This window comes from Fringilla coelebs (genome assembly GCF_963513975.1).
Source record: "Fringilla coelebs genome assembly, chromosome: Z".
NCBI classification, from domain to species: domain Eukaryota; kingdom Metazoa; phylum Chordata; class Aves; order Passeriformes; family Fringillidae; genus Fringilla; species Fringilla coelebs.
In genome coordinates, this window is record NC_140031.1 from 43,817,613 (window position 1) to 43,839,693 (window position 22,081).

At 45.1% G+C, this 22,081-nt stretch overlaps 1 protein-coding gene across 3 annotated transcripts in view; it reads left to right on the plus strand.

Moving 5' to 3' along the window:
* Window positions 1-18,805, plus strand: part of ABCA1 (ATP binding cassette subfamily A member 1) — a 98,802-nt gene extending 79,997 nt beyond the window's left edge. For all 3 annotated transcript variants that reach the window (XM_084224864.1, XM_084224863.1, XM_084224865.1), the window contains exons 31-50: window positions 4,564-4,753; window positions 4,902-4,996; window positions 5,361-5,393; window positions 5,948-6,053; window positions 6,768-6,842; window positions 7,248-7,417; window positions 8,334-8,511; window positions 9,038-9,153; window positions 9,241-9,385; window positions 10,684-10,807; window positions 11,312-11,441; window positions 11,575-11,695; window positions 11,870-11,932; window positions 12,364-12,470; window positions 12,875-13,016; window positions 14,215-14,349; window positions 14,581-14,684; window positions 14,812-14,904; window positions 15,085-15,328; window positions 15,533-18,805. In XM_084224864.1, the coding sequence (XP_084080990.1) occupies window positions 4,564-4,753; window positions 4,902-4,996; window positions 5,361-5,393; window positions 5,948-6,053; window positions 6,768-6,842; window positions 7,248-7,417; window positions 8,334-8,511; window positions 9,038-9,153; window positions 9,241-9,385; window positions 10,684-10,807; window positions 11,312-11,441; window positions 11,575-11,695; window positions 11,870-11,932; window positions 12,364-12,470; window positions 12,875-13,016; window positions 14,215-14,349; window positions 14,581-14,684; window positions 14,812-14,904; window positions 15,085-15,328; window positions 15,533-15,673 (2,512 nt within the window). In that variant the 3' untranslated portion in view covers window positions 15,674-18,805. The remainder of the gene's footprint in view (window positions 1-4,563; window positions 4,754-4,901; window positions 4,997-5,360; window positions 5,394-5,947; window positions 6,054-6,767; window positions 6,843-7,247; window positions 7,418-8,333; window positions 8,512-9,037; window positions 9,154-9,240; window positions 9,386-10,683; window positions 10,808-11,311; window positions 11,442-11,574; window positions 11,696-11,869; window positions 11,933-12,363; window positions 12,471-12,874; window positions 13,017-14,214; window positions 14,350-14,580; window positions 14,685-14,811; window positions 14,905-15,084; window positions 15,329-15,532) is intronic.
* The last annotated feature ends 3,276 nt before the right edge of the window (window positions 18,806-22,081 follow it).

Genomic DNA, 22,081 nt, shown 5'->3' on the forward strand with positions numbered 1-22,081 from the left:
GGACAGGAAGACCCATTCCAAAATGTGCAAGGGATCGGACCATTCGTCACTTCATTGGCCAATGATGCCTGTGGGATGCAAATCTGGAGTGGTGATGAACACAGTGACATCAACGGAGGGATCAATGTGATGAACTTGGCAAGCCGAAACAGCTTGCTGAACCACCTGGAGCACCTCATGCATCTCAGGGCTCCATGTGTGAGGCAACTTTAGATCAGTGTCCTTTCAACAAATCATACAGAGGAGACAGCTGTGTGTCGGTTAGTCCCAGGTACGGACATAACCAAGTGATGACACCTACCAATTTCTGAGCATCATTCAGCGTCTTCACGGAATGCACAAATTGCACCTCCTGGTGACGGATTGTCCGTTCCAGAATTTTGACCCCCAAATAATTCCTAAGTGGCTGTTGTTGAACCTTTTCTGGAGCCACCTGCAATCCATGAGCATGCAAAGCATCGAGCAACCGAGGCTGAATCCTCAGCAGCTCATCTTTGGTGGACGCAGCCACCAAAATGTCGTCATATAATGATACAGACGTGCATCGGAAAACTGCTTGCAAACCAGACAAGGCAGGGGCCACATACCACTGGCCTACGGCCAGAGAATTCTGCGTGCCCTGGGGCAAAGTCCTTCTTTGATATCTCTGTGCTGGCTCAGCGTTGTTAATCGCAGGCACTGTGGAGGCAAACTTCGGCCTGTCATTGGGATGCAAAGGAATAGTAAAGAAACAATCCTTCAGATCCACAGTGAGGACCAGCCAGTCTGCGGGAAGCATGGTAGGCGATGGCATGCCCACCTGCAATGTTCCCATGCTTTCCATCACGGTATTGACCTTTCGGAGGTCTTGCAACAACCTCCATTTCCCAGATTTCTTTTTGATGCAGAAGACAGGAGTGTTCCAGAGACTGGTAAAAGGTTCCAGATGACCCTGCTCCAACTGCTTCTGCACCAGATTCCTAAGGGCGACCAGTTTATCTTGAGGGAGGGGCCACTGGTTCTCCCAGACAGGCTTGTTCACCAGCCACCGCATAGGAGGTGAAGACACTCTGTGCCCTTCATTGCAGTGGCCCCCATCAAAAACCCGTCCCAATGCGCACCCCCCAGGTGGACAGAACATCACTTCCCTAGAGGTTGGCAGGAGTAGAAGTAACATGAGGCCTAACCCAGGCCGTCTGTCCCTCCGGGTTCGTGACCAGCACAGGCCGCTGGCTCACATAGCATTGTGCTGTCCCTCCCAGGCCCCAACAGACCTCTCCACTGGACTCAGGGGCCACTCCGGGGGCCAGGCATCAAGGGAGAGAACCGTGATGTCAGCACTACTGTCAAGAAGCCCACGGAGGCTGATCTCTGACGGCGTCGCACCCGGGATGGACAGGGTACACAGCATCTCGGGATGGTCCTTGGTCAGGACAGCGGTCCAGTGAACTTGAGGCGGCCCAGTGGATCCAAAGCCGCCAGCTCCACGCGACCAGTCAGCTGTCCTGTGAACAGAGGACTTATAAGGCACAAGTTGAGCAAGTTGCATCCCTTTTGGGATCATGACGAGAGGGGTGGGTGTGAAGACCATGGCACAAATCTGCCCTGTGAAGTCAGCATCAATGAGCCCCAGGTGCACAATGATGCCCTGGAGAGTGGCACTAGACCTCCCCATCAGGAGAGCACTCACGCCCCTTCCCAAGAGACCAAAGGCATCCGGGGGAACCTTGTATATTTTACAAGATTCTAAGACAACTCTTGCTGCAGTACAGACATCCACACCTGTGGATCTGTGGGTGCTGGCAGCAAGCCAGCAAAGCAGACCTCCATCAGCTCCGTGGTTTGGAGAGAAGCTTGTGTTTGGGTGTGTTCCCGCTCCACTTCATGTTTCCTGAGCCCAGTAAAGCCTGGCCATTAACAGGAATAGTCGCCTTGCAGACACTGGACATATGATTCGGCCCACCACACCGACCACACAAGAATGTGGGAAATTTGACCTTCTGTGCTTTCTTCCCCCACTTCTTGCCAGCCTGCACATTCCCCTGTTGTGGCTGCCTGCCCTGTGGTGCTGCCCAGACTGGCTGCACAGCGGTAGCCATGGCAGCCAACTTCCAGCCCACGGGGGTGATGTCCGCACAGGCCTCTGCCATCTGGGAGACAGTAGGAACACTAGGCAGAGTCACTGTGACCCTTCTACACTCATCATTGCAGTTACACCTCACAAGGTTTGCAATCACAATCCTCCTTGCCACAGGATCAGGCACCTGCCTCTCCAAAGATGTGGTCAGCCTTGCTGAAAATGCTATGAAAGGCTCATCATCCCCCTGGACAACGGTCACAAACGGCTGCCTTGGAGCAGCCATTTCCAGGGTCTGAACAATCACCACAACACCCAGCATGTGGCTGGTCAAGCACAAGGGTATTGAATCCAGCCTGCCCCTGAGGATTGCCATAAGGCCCCGTGCCCAACAGCATTTCAGCAACAACCACACGCCTGGGCTCCTGTGGCCCCAACACAACATTCTGCAGCCCCATGTCAGCCACCAAACAAGCCCACTTGGTCTCAAAAACATCATACTGCACAATGTCAAAAAGAGAATGCGCCACACCACATGAGGTTGTGAGGCGTCAGCACGTCGTGAGCAACCCTCTGGAGAGTCTGCATGACCTCAGCAGAGCCCACACCATGCTGAGCAACTACATCACAGACTTCCTTCTCCAGCTTATGTGAAAGAGGTTGATGGGTGTTATGAGTAACACTCCTGAGCACAGGGAAAGCCTGGGGACCCCCTTGCAAAGCCGCAGCACCTGCCGTGTCCCATCCCCTGGGCCGCACAGGGACAAGAGCAGATGCCTGACTGGAAGCAAGCCCAACACCACTCGTCCCTGCGCTACCTGCAGAGCCAGAGGAACCCCCTCCGCGATCCGGCAGATGCCGTGAGAAGGCAGACTCACACATGTTGTCGGACTTAGTTTTGGCTTCTCGCTAGAAACGCCCGGGGTCCCTCGGAAGCACGGTCACCTGGCACGGGGGGAGCGTCCACAAATTCGACAGGGAGGGGCCACGGCCCCGAGAATTCACCGGCCTCCCGCCAGCCGTGTCAGCAGTCACACTAAAGGTAAATACCTCAGCGCCCTGCCGCGCCACAGTCCTGGCGAGGGGCGCCACGGTGGACGCAGGTGCCGGCATGGCCCACAAACCCGATGAGCGTCCGACCTGAGATGCAAGACTACACAGCGGGCGCCGCCCCCGCCAAGAGGAGCGGGGCGGGCTGCCCGGTCCCTGGAGCGGGGTCTGATGGAGCACCGACTGACTCCCCGCCCCCGGCTGCTTCTACCGACCGTGCATGCCGAGCAGGTGCGCAGGGCCAGAGAACGGGCAAAGCCACTCCCCCGCCGATGATCCCGACTCGGAGGCGGGCGAACCTGCCCCCGCTGCGCTCAGGGGGAGGAACGTCGTGGAAAAACCGCAATTTGGACAAAGAGTCGTCGCCGAACCAGACTCAATTGGAGGCAGAGGCTGATCCAGAGACTCCCCGCTGCCCCCAAGGGCCGGGAGGGCGAGGACGTCCTGCCAGCTCTACAGAGCCTCCAGGCGCCAAATCCACCACGGAGGAACAATCGCCATCCCCCGAGTCGACGCCATTCCCCAGCACACCGTCTCGGGGCGGGGGGGAGGGGTCCTCATCGCACAGAAACCCAAACTCCCCCTCATCCACGACCGAGACAGAATGGCCCCCCTGCGGGGCAGGGTTACCAGACCCTTGCCAAATCTCACACTTTTTCCACTGCAGCAGCAGCGATCCCACGTCTACGGTGCAATCATCTAAGAGGGCCTCCATGACGCAGACCCCCACGAGAGACCACGTGTCCCTGGAGAATGCCTTCGCAGGGGTCCGAAAAGGACCATGCTCTCTGACCCGCAGAAACAGCCTCTCAAAATCGCTCCAGGAAACAGAAACCTGTTTCCACTCCGGGACCTCCCTCCAGAGGTCCAAAACGAGAAAATCCTCCTCGAAACCCACAGAGGCTGCCATCACCACAGGAACAGCAGGCAAAGCGCCGAACGTGGCGGAGACGGCGGGGGGAGGACACGGCCTCACTGCAATCCAGACTCTGTGTCTCAGCCTAGGCTGCAGTACACTTTGGCGGTTGGCGGTCACCAGATGTCGCTATGGAACACGAAAGAACACAAGCGCACACCGCTGTTCTCAAGGTGAAGAGAAAAAGGGGAAGTTTATTTTCTGACTCCAAAAGTGACAGTGGATTGGAGGGTGACAGTGCCACCTCTCCAATGACACTGGACAAACCAACAGTCCATCAAATTTCTCTTCCTCCATAAAAGAATGGAGAAAAATGAGTTATTTACAGAAAGTGTGTGAGAAAGTTTGCTACAAAAATGTCAACATCAGAAGGCTTAGAAAATCTTTAAAAATCAGGGTGATATCTCTGTGAGGTCAAGCTCCTTTGAGAAACACACTGCCTCTTCTGGGGACTGTGGAGTTTGATCTTTAAGTCTCTTGTAACAAAAGGCCATATATTTATCTTAAAAAGTGCTTTTTTCTTGCTTCTTTCCATACACAGGGACACTCCTTGCGCTGTGGGGCAGAAGAAATGGACCACTGCTTCAGTCCCAGAGTCAGTGCTGGACATCTTCCTGAAAGGCAACTGGAGCATGGAGAATCCTTCCCCATCTTGCGAATGTAGCAGTGAGAAGATCAAGAAGATGCTGCCTGTGTGCCCCCCTGGTGCAGGTGGCCTGCCTCCCCCACAGGTAGGAGGGAGCTCAGTGGTATGGAATGGTCATGAAGAGCAGAGTGGCTAGGTGTGATTCTTGCATGCAGCATTGTATTAGATTTATTTCACTGGGCACCTGTGTTTTCTGATGAGCATTTATCTTGTGTTTTCACTGGTGACACCAGCGTGAGCAAGACACAGCTGACATCCTCCAGAATCTGACAGGCCGCAATATATCAGATTACCTAGTGAAGACCTATGCGCAGATCATTGGGAAAAGGTAGCTGTTGAACACTCCCCCTTCCCTCCCCAACAAGCACTGCTTGCTCTATGGGCGATGCACAGATCAGGCAAATCAGCCTGGGCAGCCCAAACTCTTCAGTAGAGAGCCAAATCCACTCAGATCCTCAGAGAGCCCTGATTCTCAGCTCAAGTGATATTTCTGCTTTGTGAGTGATTCTATGTGCTGACAGTCATAGATTATGGGGGAAGCCTAGGGATTACACTGCAGAGGAATGGTGGGAGCTGTATCAGATGTGAGAGGCTATTGCATTCTTTTCTATGGCCATATGCCTGCAGCTTTGTTAGGTCTGTCTCTGTTCTGGTTCCATGTATTACATATCAGCTCTTTTTTCTCTCTGCAGCTTAAAGAATAAAATCTGGGTGAATGAGTTCAGGTGAGTTACTGCATCTTCCTTAGCTTGTATATGTCCATTAAAGCTTGACCATAGTATTTAGCAGGACGCATCCACCCTGCTTTGCAGTTTGTGTTACAGGACTCTTAACTGCCAGATATTGGAGGACGATGTTTAAGGATAAACTGGGACAACCCCAGAGCACTGGATAGCATGTCTGCCTTATGCAGAGAGCAGTCTTGAAAAGATTTGCATGACTAGCATGCTGATACTCTATTCCGTGAGGTACTATTCTTCCAAGCAAGGGCAGCAAGGAGACATCCTGCTTTGTCTGCAGCAGACAATAGCTGCTTTTGGACGGCATGCTGAGCGCTCGTGATACAAGTGTTTAACCCCAGAAACAAAGAGCAGAAGACTTCATGGCTAAGCAACCATGTAGGAGAATAAAAGTCATCCCTTTGTGTTAGAGTGGAGATACTAGCCTTGGGTGTACTGCAGGAAGAGGAGGCACGGACATGGAGGGGGATAGGGAGTAGCGTTTTGTGGAGGTCCATGAGTAGTCGTATCTTAGCATCACTTTCTGTCTGAACTTTCAGGTATGGTGGTTTTTCCTTGGGAGCCAGCAGTTCCCTCGTGCTTCCTCCAAGTCATGAAGTCACTGATGCCATTAAACAGGTGAAGAAGATTTTGGAGCTGGCACAGGTGAGCAGTTGTCCCCATAAGTCCAGGATGCGCTAAATACTGAGTCTTGCTACTTGGGAGATGACTTGGAAGCTGTAAAATCAGGAGCCATGTGTGTGTTAGTTGTGTTCACTGACTTCTCCCCACTATATCTTAGCTGGGATCTCCCAGGCTCTTGTCTGGAAGTAGCAGAAGTCTTGAAGACACACTCAGCTGAAGCTTGCCCAGCCCATGTTGCTGATTTGGATTCTGCCCAGCACCAGTTGCAAGCAAGTGGGGAGTGCAGACATCTGAATGTTTTGTGGCAGGACAGGGTGGGCTGTCTTGTGGTATTAAGAAGAGGTTGCTGCCATCTTTAAAACCTCAGTTGAACCTTCTTGTGCTGAGTCTGCCCTGGCTCAGAAGAGAATTTAGGCCACTGTTTTCCTCTGAAACTGTCAGGCTGCAGGGTGCAATGTCTCTGAAGGTTGCATGCAACTTTGGTTAATACATTTTGCTGGGGAAAAAAACAGGCATAAGATTGACCCTTCTTACCACTGAGACTATGGAAAGGAGAGGGTGAAGGGAAACCACAGTTACTCAGCCTTCTTACCACATCCAGTTTGGCGGGTAGAGGCTGTTGAATTGACAGAAAGCTGTCAGAGCTGTGAAAAACATTGTGTAGTCTCTGCTAGACCCCAGGGCATAATAAAGATATTCTTAGAGGGGAAGTAACTGTCCCTTTGCTGTTTGCAGGGGAGTTCTGGGGATCGATTTCTCAACAGTTTATCAAGTTTCCTGAAAGGCCTGGATACAAAGAACAATGTGAAGGTAAATTAACCAATCCTCATTTCTGTGCCTGCTGTTTGAAGCTCTTGGAGCTATGACTTGGAGTCGTAGCAGTTTCTCTTGGAAAACTTTGTAGACCAGAGTTCTCTGTATTTGCTAGTGGAGTAAATGTAGCTTGGAGTTTTATGTGGACTTCCTCAAAATCTGTTTCTCTGTGGAGTCTAGGCCTAAATGCCAAAAAGAGTTCAATGCAGAATCAGTGGTAGCTTCCAGGAGCCTCTTGTGTTTATTGATTAAACTGTGTGTTCTGCCCCTGAGCAAGCTATCTGGAGTGTTATGGAAAGAAATATGTCCTCTACAGAGGAAGGGATGTTCTGAAGGGCTTAGGAAGCTTTTGGGTAGCTGATGTACCTGGTGTCTTTCTGATGCTGATGTGGTGTCTTGTAGGTGTGGTTTAACAACAAGGGCTGGCATGCCATTGCATCCTTCCTGAATGTGATCAACAATGCCATCCTTCGGGCCAACCTCCAGCAGGGTGAAAATCCCAGTGCTTATGGGATCACTGCCTTCAATCACCCACTTAATCTCACCAAGCAGCAGCTCTCTGAAGTAGCTCTGTAAGTTGTGACATGACTATGAATGGGTTTGGGCTCATTGCTGTTGACTGAAAACAGGCAACATGGGAGGTTTTGGACCTACTGGTGGACAGTCAGTGGCCTCTGCCATTTATGCTCTTAACACACAGGCCTTATTTTCTCTGGTCTGGGGAGGTGGCAGCCTGTGCTGCTGAGATCTTGCTGTTGAACATCACTTTTTTCTCTGTCCTTGAGTCCCTGGAAGCTGCAATTTTAAGAATCAGTCCTTTTCAGGAATCACATCTTCTTCAACTCTAGGAAATCCCTCTCAGCCACCTTTAGAAAGGTGTCTCACCATAAATATGGTCATTGTTTTGTCCTCATCATTTGACTAGGGACCTCTGATAGGTCCTGGCCCACTGTCTTAAGCTGGGGGGCACACAGTAATGCACAGGATTAACTTCACTGATGCATTGACTACTCCACTCTCACTACAATCAGAGTCAGAACTCATAATCTGTGTGAGTATATATCCTTCAATCCATAAAACAGTAGCAGATAATGGGCAGATACTTCTCAGCTTTGAAACAACACCAAAAAAAGACAAACCCCAACAACCCCAGGAAATGGATTATGTGGGAAATAAAATGGTGGTAATAAGGTAAGCAGAAAGCAGTCTCTTATGCTGAAGTTATTAACCAGTCTGCAGGTTGTGATGCTGTGCTTGAGATGTCAACAGACTGTATATGTTCCCTTTGTTATATGGCTGGAGGAGAACTGTGCAGTTAGGTGAATCTTGCATGGTAATTCATTACTCAGGATTCTCAGTATAAGGACAGACTAATGACGGCAGAAGAAGAAATAGTTTCTGCCCTGCCCTGCATGAGCTGTCTCATTTCATCTCAAAGGAGCCAGTACCACCATACAAACAATTTGCTTTCTTCCTTTTTTTATCCAGGATGACCACCTCTGTGGATGTCCTTGTGTCCATCTGTGTGATCTTTGCCATGTCCTTTGTTCCTGCCAGCTTTGTGGTTTTTCTTATTCAGGAACGTGTCAGTAAGGCTAAACACTTGCAGTTCATCAGCGGTGTGAAGCCTGTTATCTACTGGCTGGCCAACTTTGTGTGGGATATGGTAAGGACTTAGGCTGGGCTAAACTATCCTCCGTTCTGTTTTTCCAGGGTGTCTTGAAGTGCACAGTGCAGTTTGTTCCAGCGGGCACTGCATTATTTCAGTGAATAACAACTGTGATTATGACTTTTGTGTTTTCTCTCATGAGGCTGTGCTTCAGCTCAGTGGGTCAAGGGTTACAACAGAGGATGGAAGGATAACCATAAGCTGAATCATTAGCATTTATTATGTCACTGTAAAATAATTGCCAAAAATGTTTCTTTATGTAGCCCCTTATTCTGCTCTGTCCAAAGCAGGTTTTCTCAACCTGTGATGCCTGAAACCTCTGAGAGTCTACTGACTACCTCTAGAGGGACCAAGAAATGTAAATTAATGTGTGGTCTATTATGGTTCACACCTATGACACTTTTAAACAGATTTGGGAACACTGAAGAGTTTTGAAAACTATTGGATTAGAGCAGAAAAAAAATCTGTCCCTTTTTTTGTGTAATCTGGAAAGAAATCTAAAGTAATGTTTTTCACCTTCTAGTGCAACTACATTGTTCCGGCCACACTAGTTGTCATCATCTTCATCTGTTTTCAACAGAAGTCTTATGTATCCTCCTCGAACTTGCCTGTGCTGGCTCTCCTCCTATTTCTCTATGGGTAAGGGATTTCTTATCAGAAGATGACTGGGAAGGCTCTTGGACATGGAAGGTTCTTACCTGATGTTGCTGCCTTTTCTCTTGCCAGGTGGTCCATCACCCCTCTCATGTATCCGGCCTCCTTTGTGTTCAAAATCCCTAGCACGGCATATGTTGTGCTGACCAGTGTGAATCTCTTCATTGGCATCAATGGGAGTGTGGCCACCTTTGTCCTGGAGCTCTTCACCAACGATGTATGTTTTTCCAGAGTCTCCTCAATTGTCTTGTTACAGTTGCTACAGTCTGGTTCCATGTTGGTACAGGTTCCTCATCTGGTGCCTTTAGCAGTCAGATCTCCAGAAAAGCTAAACACTGTACACATTAGCTTCAGCAACAGTTTAAACAAGGTTCTGGTGGAATTGGGTTAAAGCCCCCTTTAGAAAAGCTCACAGAGTATTTAAGTTGGGGAAGGAGCTCCTGAGATTTTCTAGTCCAACCTCTGAGCAGGATCCAGCAGTGTATTGGGTTTGTATGGCCTGGTTTTTTGTAGTGGGGGGCAAGGTCAAACTGTTAAGAGCAGGTTGCTCAGGGCCATGGGACTTTAAAATTTCCAGGGAGAGATGCCACAGTCTTTCTGGACAACTTTTTTCCACTTTTCAGTCATTCTTAGGGTGAAAAAAGAAATAGAATTTTCTTATGTTCAGATGGAATTTCTTCTGTGTTCTTAATGAAGGGCCATTTCCATCTATGAAGGCCATTTAATCACCCAACTATTTAGTTGCCCTAAATTTTGCCTTCTATTGTAGATACCTCTCTAGGTATGGGAGCTTGGGCACTTCAGTTTTTCAGCACCAGATGCCTCCTGGGGAAGGTACAAGTTCCTCTCATGCTTGTAGACAACACAAGATGTCTTAGCAGGCGCTGTTTGACCCACAGTGGTGTGAAGTGTTACTTGTGGGAGGAGGCTCAGGAGACACCCTGTTGATTGTACCTCTTTGTGTGGGCATAAGGGCGCAGTTCTTGATGATGGTTCCTTTTGTTACAAAGCCTGTTCTAGCTCAGTAAAAATGAGTATACACTCAGAGATGTGTACCAGGAACTCAGGGCACTATCAGTTCAATCTATAGAATCAATCTAAGCCAGCTGTGAGACAACAAAGGAAGAGTATTAGAGCTTCCAGTATGGGACAGGGAGGACCTCCCTGCAGCCACTGACATAACCAGTTTGTTCAAGTTAAACTTCCCTGTGTCCTCAGCCAGTAGCCTTTTTATGTATCGTTGTTTGCAGACACGTAAACAAGACTGTGAGTGTTTGGAAAAACCTTTTATTGCAGTTTGCTTGTGTTAATAGCATTGTGAGCAACACAACAACACTGACTGTCCAGAGGAGCAATGGCCATGGCTCTTGGGAGAACATTTCTAATCCTTGGATTTTTGTGGGGCTGCAGTGCTGGGAAAGGGAAGGAAGGGTCAGTGACAACATGGGTCGCTCTTGGGAGGTGATGGCTGTTTTGCTCAGCTGGCTCACTAGCACTTGAATTTTTTCATAACAGAAGCTGAAGGACATCAATGACATCCTGAAGTCTGTCTTCCTCATCTTCCCTCACTTCTGCCTGGGACGGGGACTCATTGACATGGTGAAAAACCAGGCTATGGCTGATGCTCTGGAGAGATTTGGTAAGTGAAATTGTGTTTCACACAGACAATGGCCTGAAAGGAATGGACAAATCTAGAGTCTGCTCCAGACAAGCTCCTCTAACTTTTCAGGAACTGAAAGTGTGCTATTTGCAGCACAGACCTGGTCAAACTTGGCAAGTCATCATAGCCATCCACTCTTAACTTGTTAAGAGAAACCGGTAGATAGATCCAAAGACTTTTGAGTTAAGAGCATTAAATAAAAATGTGTAAAGACAATTGTATGAATCTCATTAGGCCTAGTGTAAGGAGCGGCTGAGGTTCTGGAAAGCTGGATGGATTTTTTTCTGGCATGCAGATGTCAGGTCCAAGTCATAGTCTTTCTGTGCTTCACTAACCTTTTGGACTGGTGGCCTAGCTCTTTGGCAGACTGAATTCTCTGGACCTGAGTCCCAGCTTTGCTACAATAAAAATGTGCTTGCAGCTACAGTGGGCCTGCTCCTGTTGCTCTGGAAAAGTGATTGTGCTTTTAATCTATTTTGGCAGGAGAGAATCGGTTTGTGTCCCCTTTGTCATGGGACCTGGTGGGAAGGAACCTCTTTGCCATGGCAGTAGAAGGTGTGGTGTTTTTTCTCATCACAGTGCTTATCCAGTACAGGTTCTTCATCAAACCCAGGTAAGTTGTCCTCTCTGCTGTGCTGCTACAGGCAGGTGAAGTTTTCATTGGTGTCATCTATGAAATGGGGAGGATACTACCTATGAAGGCCATGTCATTTTCTGCTAAGGTTTTATCATGTTTCTTTCTTCAGGCCTGTTTATGCCAAGCTACCTCCTGTGAATGATGAAGACGAGGATGTAACCAGAGAGAGGCAGAGGATAATTAGTGGAGGAGGACAGAGTGACATTTTGGAAATCAAGGAGCTAACCAAGGTGACAGAACTTCTGAATTCATACTCATTGACACAAAACTATGCAGTTCACTGTGCCTTATCAGAGGAATTTAGTGGGACCAAAACTGGATTGAGTTTGGAGTACTGCATATGTACAGCTCTGATTAGAATTCTTTGACATTGTCCTTCTCTTTCTTTTTTCTTACGGTTTTAGATTTACAGAATGAAGAGAAAGCCAGCAGTTGATAGGATCTGTGTTGGAATCCCCCCTGGAGAGGTAAGCGCATTTGTTAAATGGATTGTGTTGCTATTACTGCAGTATTTAGGAGCCACATGACAGCACAGGGTGAAGATCAAAACCAGATGAATGTTCAAATTGCACAAAAGGAAAGTAGAAGCTGAAGCAGTTTCAGAGGTAATAACCTCTGCGTCTGGGACCAGAAGCCAAACTCCAGAATGCAAGGTTTGGCACAGATCAACTGCAGTGACAGGGCATCAAGGTGACATCATAGCTTATTCATCTTCCCAACCTAAAGGCTTATACTTAAAATAAAAACCCTGAAGTTTGGGGTTTTTTTCCTGAAAATTGACTTCAGAGTCCATCTAGCTGTACTCAGGGTCAAGTTTGCTTCTTCCCATCTTGTCAGTGCTGAAAATGATGCAGTTGGATTCTGTTCTCAAATACCCTGTACTCATTTATTTCCCTAGTGCTTTGGACTCCTGGGAGTAAATGGTGCTGGCAAGTCATCCACCTTTAAGATGCTAACTGGTGATACAGATGTGACGGGAGGAGAAGCTTTCCTCAAAGGAAACAGGTGAAAGACAGTGCATATTTTCTCTGCTTTCCCCTGTAGTTTTAACTGCTTTTTTTCAAAACTCTGAAAACATCAAAACACTATTCTACTTTTCCTGTTTACAGCTCCTGGCATCTCTTTCAGCCCTTGTTTGAGTCTGGTAAAGTACATCAGTGGCTTAGGAAAGTTGATTTAGTCTGGTAGTCATTTCTGTGTAACAGCTCTTCCAAGTTTAAATGTTTTTTTTTAAAAAAAGGAGGAGAAAAGGGAGAGAGATAAAAAGTAACTCGATCAAAATGGACTTCTATGATTCTGTATTTTTGTTAGTTCAGTAATTCCAGGAACACTGTTTCATACTGTTTTAACATCTAAATTAGCAGCGCATGCTCATGAAATCCTAACAAAGGCTTTTTTTTCTTTTACAGTATTTTGTCCAACATCCAAGAAGTCCATCAGAACATGGGCTACTGCCCACAGTTTGATGCTGTTAATGAACTGCTGACAGGGCGAGAGCACTTGGAGTTCTTTGCACTCCTGAGAGGTGTTCCAGAGAAAGAAGTCTGCAAGGTAAATGAAACACCACAGGACCCACCCCAGTGACCAACTTGAAAGTTCTTGCTTGCGTGCACCCTCCCTGCAACTCATGTAATGTCATGATGTGAAGCTGTTGGTGATACTGTATGGTGAAATCTGCCCCCCTTCAGGAAAACCCAAGAGTTCCCCTGTTTTTTCAGTGTTGCCTGGAAAACTGTACTAAATGGAAGGGCAGATAATTTGGGTCCTGTGCCCTCACAGTGAATGCTCTTTTCCACTGAGCAACTTTCTTCCTTTAAGAATTTAAGAGCTATGGAGCTGCAGGTCATGCAGGACCTCAGTCACTGTCAAGTGTTAATTCTTTTAAGTTACTGAAAACAAACACACTATAGCTTAGCGGAAGCCTTGTGCTGAGTTTTAAAAGCTTTCCAGTTGATCATGGTGCATCATTAAAGTGCTACTATTTCAGCATTCAGAGATGAGGTTACAGGAACAGTCTTTAGGCAGTTGATGACAGCTGCCAGTACCATGCAGCACCCTTCTCAGTTCTGTTTCCTGGAATTAAGTTTTTACTGTAGGAGACCTGAGTGCTCTAGGTAGATGATATTAAGGGTAATGTCCAAGTAGCTTGAATCCTTCTGTGAAGGTAGACATGATGAGTGGAAACTGCAATCTCCTTCTAAGATTGCTGCCAAGTTCTTCCATGTGATGTTCTTACTAGCCCCATATAACAAGGGACCCAGTTCGGGCTGTGATTTGAGTAGCAACTGAATCTCTTCCCCATAACGCACTGCAGGGCAGCAATGCCTGCCTGTTGGCACCATTAGGGATACTGCTGAACAAACCAAATTCCATCTATTCAAAGGGCTAAGATGCACCGTGGTGTGGCAGCTGTGGGTCAGTAGTGTCCATGTCCCTGCTGTAAGCCTACAGTAATAGGAAAGCTCACTGAAGTTGGTGCTGTTGTTGGTTAAGGTGGCTCAGCTGATGCTGAACTCGTGCCCAGCAGCTGATAAGCCATTTGATTTTTCAGCCTCCTGGGGACAGGGTTACATATATCCTGATCCAGAGGTGCACAAGGGTGTTTCAAAATCCGTATCCATGCCACATTAGATCCTCAGATGAATGGCCCTTCTGAAAGCTGCTTTTGAAGACAAAGCTTGTAAGAAAAATCTCTTTGTGCAGATGTTGCTGTGCTTTATTGAAGTTGGTGTTGTGCTGTGTGTCATAGGTTGGTGAGTGGGCAATTCGGAAACTGGGCCTTGTGAAATATGGAGAAAAATATGCTGGGAATTACAGTGGAGGGAACAGGCGCAAGCTTTCCACAGCCATTGCCCTCATTGGAGGGCCACCTGTGGTGTTCCTGGTGAGTTCACAACCTTTGCTCATCAATATTTTTCTTGAAAAACAGAAAAACATGTTGAAATGAAGACTAATTAAAAATCCAGTGCATAAATTACTTTGTCATTTTATAAAATAAATCAAATTTGCTTATTTTCAATGTTTCCATAATCAGGAATGGACAGGTCATTTCAAAGATGAAGTATTTTTCATCAGAATGTAGCAGCATAATCTGGTTTTTGTATGCCTTTTGCAGGATGAGCCAACAACAGGGATGGATCCCAAAGCACGTCGCTTCTTGTGGAACTGCGCTCTGAGTGTAATCAAGGAGGGGAGATCAGTGGTGCTCACATCTCACAGGTAAGTAGCAGCCCACTTGTGTCATACCTTGGCTTTTACATTTGCCGGGGCTGGTTGCTAAGCTCAGCCTTTCTGCTCTGCCCTTCAATACTGTTTGCAGTACTAATGAATTTATTTCTGCCTGCAGCATGGAAGAATGTGAAGCCCTGTGCACTCGAATGGCAATAATGGTCAATGGGCGATTCAGGTGTCTGGGTAGTGTCCAGCACCTAAAAAACAGGTAGGTGGGGTGGGTTTTTGCTTACACCACAGAGTTTGCATTTTTAGGAAGATACAGTTAGGGTTAGTTCCTCATGCAGCATTTCCATTGCTATTTTCACTGTAGGAAATGCTACTGGATTTTTAGCATCACTTATATTTCAGAAGCGCTTAACTCTTGTACTGACATTTTTGTTTGCAGGTTTGGAGATGGTTACACCATAGTGGTGAGAATTGCAGGGGCAAACCCAGACCTGAAGCCTGTTGAGGAGTTCTTTGGGCATGCCTTCCCTGGAAGTGTCCTAAAGGAAAAACATCGAAATATGCTGCAGTACCAACTTCCCTCCTCACCGTCCTCCCTGGCCAAAATATTCAGTATTCTCTCCCAGAATAAGAAGAGACTCCACATAGAAGACTACTCCGTTTCTCAGACCACACTTGACCAAGTAAGTTTTTAGTAGCCTGGATGCCAAAAGCTTCTTTTGCAAAGGTAGGAGTACATCTTCCAATTTAATTGACCTATCTTATAAGGGCATTTAAATGAAGTAGAGTACTGAATCTCAGGACTGTTTCAGGATATCCAGTGCTTAAAATGCCATGAAATCATGAAACACTATGGTGATGTTTGACATGGCCTTTTTTTCTTGTAGGTTTTTGTAAATTTTGCTAAGGACCAAAGTGATGATGACCATACTAAGGACCTGTCATTGCACAAAAACCAGACTGTGGTAGACATTGCAATCCTTAACTCCTTCCTGCAAGATGAGAAGGTAAAAGAAAGTTGTGTGTGAGCCAGTTTCATCAAAGAGATGATGAGCAGAATGCAAACTTCCTTTTCCTGGGATAGGATACTCCCAAAGAAGCTAGAGGAAAAGCAACTGGACACTCTACTGAAAACCATTCAATGCAATGCAATTCAATGCAATGAAAACAATTCCTTAACAGAGGCAGTGCCTCATGGAGTCATCTTGTACTGTTCTCCAGTGAAAGACTTGAACTTAGCTCAATACAGTATAACTCTGAAGCTGTGGTAAAGCACCCACGAGATGCTGTGGGCTTTCAACTGTGCTGTATCTTGTTCTGTACAGTATGTTTTTATTAGGGTTGCTAAATAATTCATTGAGAAATCATGGCCAGTGGTTATTTACAGATATTCAGGACATGCATGTTTTAGTCCTTAGAACATTCATGACAGGAGTGGAAATGTGCTGGTACTATATCCATTGCTGGCAATGAATGCACCAAAACAGTCCATGGCAAGAAAAGTCACCACCAGTGTTGTAGCCTTAGGTTGTAAAAACTTACCTGTAAAACTTACAAGCTGGCTTTCTCTAGGCTGGTGTAGGTCAGTGGTGACAAAGCTGAGGCCACAAAGCAGTACTGTACAGGTGGGATAGCAAGAGACAGGCCATCATAACCTCACATCTTCATCAGCAAGTGGCGATAGGCAGAACTGTGAACCCTCCACATGCATGATTGTCCCACCAGCATCACAATCAACAACATACTCTGACTTGGTGTTTGTGCAGTTAAGTACTTTCCTGCTCCTCTGAGGTACTGTTGCAGCTGCATGAACATCTAGTAGAAAGAAGTGGGTGAGAAGCAGACATAGGGTTTGGACCACAGCAGCAAACTCAGTAGTTGTACAAGCTGCTAATGCCAAGAGCAAATTCTAAATCGTGAGCTGTCACTCAGATTTGTAATATCTGCTCTTTAACCCTTGCTTTGCACCAGAAAGGTACCCAACATCTGGAATTACTGCTTAGCACAAGCATGTTGCTGTTTCTGGCTTTGCCAGATAAAACTAGAAATGAGATGTAGATTTTTTTTTTAAACAGTATTATTTATGACTTTAAATAGGTAGGTAGCATAATTAGGGATTGGAAATGCTTTCACTTGATCTTTGTAGCCACGGTATTTCTTTACATTATGACTGTAATGCTATGCTCTGTTTCTGTCCATGTAGTGGATAGCTGCTTTCATGATCTGACCATGTTCCAGATTCTAGCAATCAGCTGCTATCTGCAAACAACTGCAAGTTGTTCACCTAAAATTTTCCTGTTTGGAAACTGGTATAACATTAATATGTAAGTTTCTGCTTCTGTTGTGCAGTGTTTCATTTATTAGGTGATCCCTAACTGGAGTATACACCCTTATTGTATGTGTGACAAACAACTGTTTTAGTAAAAAATCCCCCTGAAAAACTAAAGATAAACTAAAAGATAATAGTGGTACAGTTCATCAGTCAAGTTTTTCAAGTTTTACAAATCCAGAGTAATATTAGAGGGGAAATTATATAGTAAGAACAACCAGTTCTTGTTCACATTGTACAACGGTCATGGGAGAGTATGCTTTTACGGACCCTCTGTGTTGCTTTTACATTTGAAAATTGGTTCAGTAATGTGGTTTGAACACAAGTGCAGTTCCTGAGCTGTTCCTGTATGCCATTTCTCTGCCTTAAATACCCACAGAGGTTCTGCACTAGTTTTGATGCTACTCCATCAATCAGTCATGGACCATTTTCTTCTCTGAATGACTATAGCAGCCCAGCAAATACTGAAAAGGCTGGCATGAGCCTTTTCATGAAGATCAATTACATATTTCCAAATATACTTGGTAACACTGACCAACTCAACATTTTTAAAACACAGTTAAACTAAGTTCCTTGTCCCTCTGTGTCCTGCCTTGAGATAAAGTAAGAGCTTAGTACAGGCTCTGCTGAAGTGCCTTTTTCATACTTTTTTTTTTTTTTTAATCTGTATAATTCATTGCTAAGGGGATTGAGAAAAGGAGTGTAAAGGGGATTGGTATACCTCACTGAAAACATACTTTTGTTATTACCTTTATGACATCGTCACTCTATGGGGATGAGTTACAGGGTGATGAAAACACCAGACTTCCAGGTGCAGAAACAGAGAGCTACAGCCATGACTACTCTGGAACAGGCTGCAAGTATGTTGCAGTATCATTTAAACAAGTAGCATGTCCTGGAGGCTTCCCTCTGCTAAAAGTCACTTTTACAAATCAACATTACTGAAGTGAAGGGCTAACATTTTGCATTGCACCAAACTAGTGCATGTAGAACTAGAAGGAGTTCTAGGAGGATTCAGATTTGGTCCTGAAAGGGCTGTGGTTTGCTCTTGGTAACTGCTCAGTTAAATTATTCATGTATCAGGAAACAACAGTTAACATGGTAATAGACTTTCCTTAGGCCACCAAAAAGATTCTTGATTTCTATTGCCCCATGACTGTCATGCTTACAGGGTCTGCTATCTGTGACAAAAATATTGCAGTAGATGTGGATATTAACCAAATTACTTCACAGCTCCGATCGGCATTGTTTGTACTGAACAGACAGCATAATGCAACGCTGGCATGAAGATTGGTCATGGAATATGATCAGACAGCCACTAATTTTTACTTAAGTATGTGTTGGGGAAAAAAATCACTCTAGAGTCATACACATTATGTTGAACCACTTTTGATAATGAAACTACACTGAGGTTTTAACTTATTTTAAACTTCAGTACTATTGACATGTTGCATCCCTCTCTGTAGTACATTTGTATTTCAGTCAGTAAGGAGTTGTTGTATTTTCCCCATGGTTAAACAACCACTGTTGTGCTTATCTTTCCCTCCTGAATTATAGTTGGTCCTTTGTTCCAAGCACTTTATGCTATCTGTAATGGGATCTATTTTTGCACTGGAATATCTGTTAACTTTGCAAAAATCTAGAGAGATTTCACAACTGAAATTTCTAAGTTAAATCCTTAAATGGACGTTTTCATTAAAAACAAAAAAAAAGTATATATATATTTGTATTTGCTAATATCTGTTATGTGAGGTATTAAAAGGCACTCTAATTGCCTTGTATTAAGTAAAAAATAAAGCTGTTATAGCACCATTGGTCTTCACAAGTGTAATTTTTGTATTTGCTATTTCATTCAGCACTGCTAGAAGCTTTTAGTTTTGCCTGGTTTTATTTTGTTCTTAATTTTGATGCATGAGATTTCAATAGCTCTAAAAACAAGTACAGAGTAGATATACTATTTTCAGGTAAATGAGGAGATGCAAGATATAAAGGCAAGTGCTACATTAAGTTTAAAGTTACTAAATGAAGAGGTCTCTAGCAAGTGATTGGTTAACTGTCTAATCTAACTACAAAATATAACAAACTTCTCTGGATGTTTAAATCGCAACTCAAGTACCTGCCTCTGAATCTTTATTACAAATATGCGAGTTGTTGATTGCTCCTTCTTGCTAAAAACATGCTATACACTCGTTTGATTTTGAACAGCAGTTTACAAATGAAAGCAGAATAATGGTGTGATTGCTCAAGGATAAACTGATACAAAAATGTTGTCTGCTACTACCTATAGTATCACCATCAACCAAGTTCCAGTATGTAACCAATTCCTGAAGTTACACTCATCAGGAAAATTCTTCCTGATATAAGCAAATTAGAATTTCACAGAATCAGAATATGCTGAGTTGGAAGAGACCCTAAAGGATCACCAGGTCCCATTCCTGACCCTGCACAACATCATCCCCAAGAATCGCACCATGTGCTTAAGAGCATTGTCCAAACACTTCTTGATCTCTCTCAGGCTTGGTGCTGTGATCACTTCCATGGAGAGCCTGTTACAGTGCCCAGCCACCCTCTGGGTTAAGAATCCCTTTCTAATATCCAGCCTGAACCTCCCCTGACACAACTTCACGCCATTCCCTGAGGTCCTGTCACTGGGTGACAGAGAGACAAGATCAATGTCTGCCCCTCCTCTTCCCCTCAGGAGGAAGTTGTAACTGCAGTGAAGTCTCCCCTCAGTCTCCTCCAGGCTGAGCAAACACAGGGACCTCAGATGCTCCTCATTCTGCTTCCCCTCAGGGTCCTTCACCATCTTTGTTGCCCCTCTCTAATGGCTTCATATCTTTTTTACATTGTAATGATGCCTTACGATTTTAGCTTTTTTATTTTTCATATATTTTTAATCCTGCAATTCTTTAGTGTATAAACTCCATATGAGTATTAGCTACTGTTTTCCCATTTTGGTCAGACAAAACAATTCCTCTCCAGGCCTAGGAATCAAGGACACCTTACTTTCTCAGCCCCTAAGAAATATAAACAAAAGTGAGTTGGGGGAGCAAACTTGGGGTAAATTACTTCGTTACGTAGAGCTGTAATTGGAAGATTAACTCCCAATCTGCAAACGGACCAAACTTACAAAAGTATGAAAGCCCATGACCCATAGTCAATTTTTGGGTGTAGCCAAAATCTGCCTGAAATGTACCTTGAAAGCCCTTCAATAAATATAACTGCTTTTTATTCATCTTAATTTTGTCTGGCCCCTCTTTTTAGGTGGTCCCAAAAGGCACCAGTGGCACCCAAACCTGCCCCCAGCACTCACAGTGATGCTGTCCCAGTGCAGAGCAGGACAATCCCCTCTTGCCTGGCTGTGATGCTATGCCTGTTGCACCACAGGACAGAGCTGATCCTTCTGGCTGCCAGGGTTCTGCTCACTCATGTTCAACTTGCCACAGACCAGGACCCCCCAGGGCCCATTCCTGTCTTGTTCCCCAGCCTGTCTGTACAGCCAGGGTTGCTCTACCCCAAGTGCAGAATCTGGCACTTTGAACTTCATATGGTTGATGATTGCCTAGGCCTCTTAATTTCCTGGGTTTTCTGTTTTGACCTAGTGTCCAGCTGGCACCTCAGGATAAAGCACACCTCTAACAGATTGAATGTTCTTCACTCACAGTGCTGGTGGTACAGAAAATAGTTTTAATTAAAAAAAAGAAAAACAACCAAACAAACAAAAAAACCCAGTGAAACAATTCTTGCATTCAAATTAAGAAAAAGTCTTTTTTACTCTCCCCACTTTTCAGCCCATATTTTTTTAGTTAAAAAAAATCTTCCTTTGAAAGAACTGTTCTAAGGCAATTTTCTGAGCAATATACTGGTTAATCAGCTCTTGGTACCTTCAAGGTTGATTAATAAAATTAAGACAGGGTCTCTGAAGTTGTGTTTGTTCCACCCTGAGAATGGCTTTGTTGGAGGGAGCAGTGTATGAAGACATGGATGTAGCAGCTGGGACCTGTTACACTGCCTTAACTGCAGCAGCCACATCCCATGCACCCACCTGGGACACAAGCATAATGGCCCAGAGTTCGTTCTAGTGCTTTCTGTGAGATCTTAATGCGCTTTAAAGAAGCAATAATCATTACGCAAAGTGCACTAAGATACTTCAGTACTCAATTGCTCATTGCAGATCCAGGATTAAAATGCAGAAAGTCCTCCCAAGTGCTCTGCAATTTATACTCAATACCTATAAATTACAGAAGAAGGTGCTCTGTACCACTGTATACAAAATAGAAGTTTGACTTCTCAGCCCATGTGCCTTCTGTCCTACTGCTATTCACTCTAGCTTACTGGTTCTAAAGCAATTTGCTGTTGACCAAAAGACAAGACCTGCAAAATGAATACTTTACTTGGAGAATGAGATTTATCATTTCATAGTTAAAAAGAGTAAGAGCTTGAGCACTAAGAAATTAATTAGACACTTAAATGCTACGAATTAATGCTTTATGCTCATTTATTTAGCTTTCAACAGTCTGACAAAAAGTATTTCAAAGAATGACAGCACATGTAAATCAGTTGAGTCTGGCACCCTAAACAAATATTAAAGTACCCAAGCCAAAGCTTGTGTGGATAGCGCACAGTTTTGAGGCAGTGTTTAACGAACAAAAAAAGAAAAGGCTGAAATGAGCCATAACAAGTTATGTAAAAAGTCTCATGGCAGAGCTTATTAGGATACGCTACCTAACTAGCCCCACTGTTGCATTTAAGTGCAATTCCAGCAACACTGCTGTTGTACATTGCTCAGAATATAAAGTATGCCTGTGAGAAGTCTGATTAAGACATAATTGGGTAAGATACATGTGGGAGCTTTCCTTCTTAAAACTGTATGGAATAACTAAGATGTGATAATTATAAGAGGCATCAAAGTATGTTATAAAAATGATATCATCCCTGGCTGGAATGCTGGACAAGGGCACTTAACTTTCTCAGTTTGGTAAGTGATCTAGCTATGCAAAAAATTATGAAGAACTTAGGGATTAAAATAGATGTTGGTGATGCATGGTTTGTGTCATGATATGGCTCAAGTTCTTGTACTGGAGATGTAGGAACATCACCCTAAGCT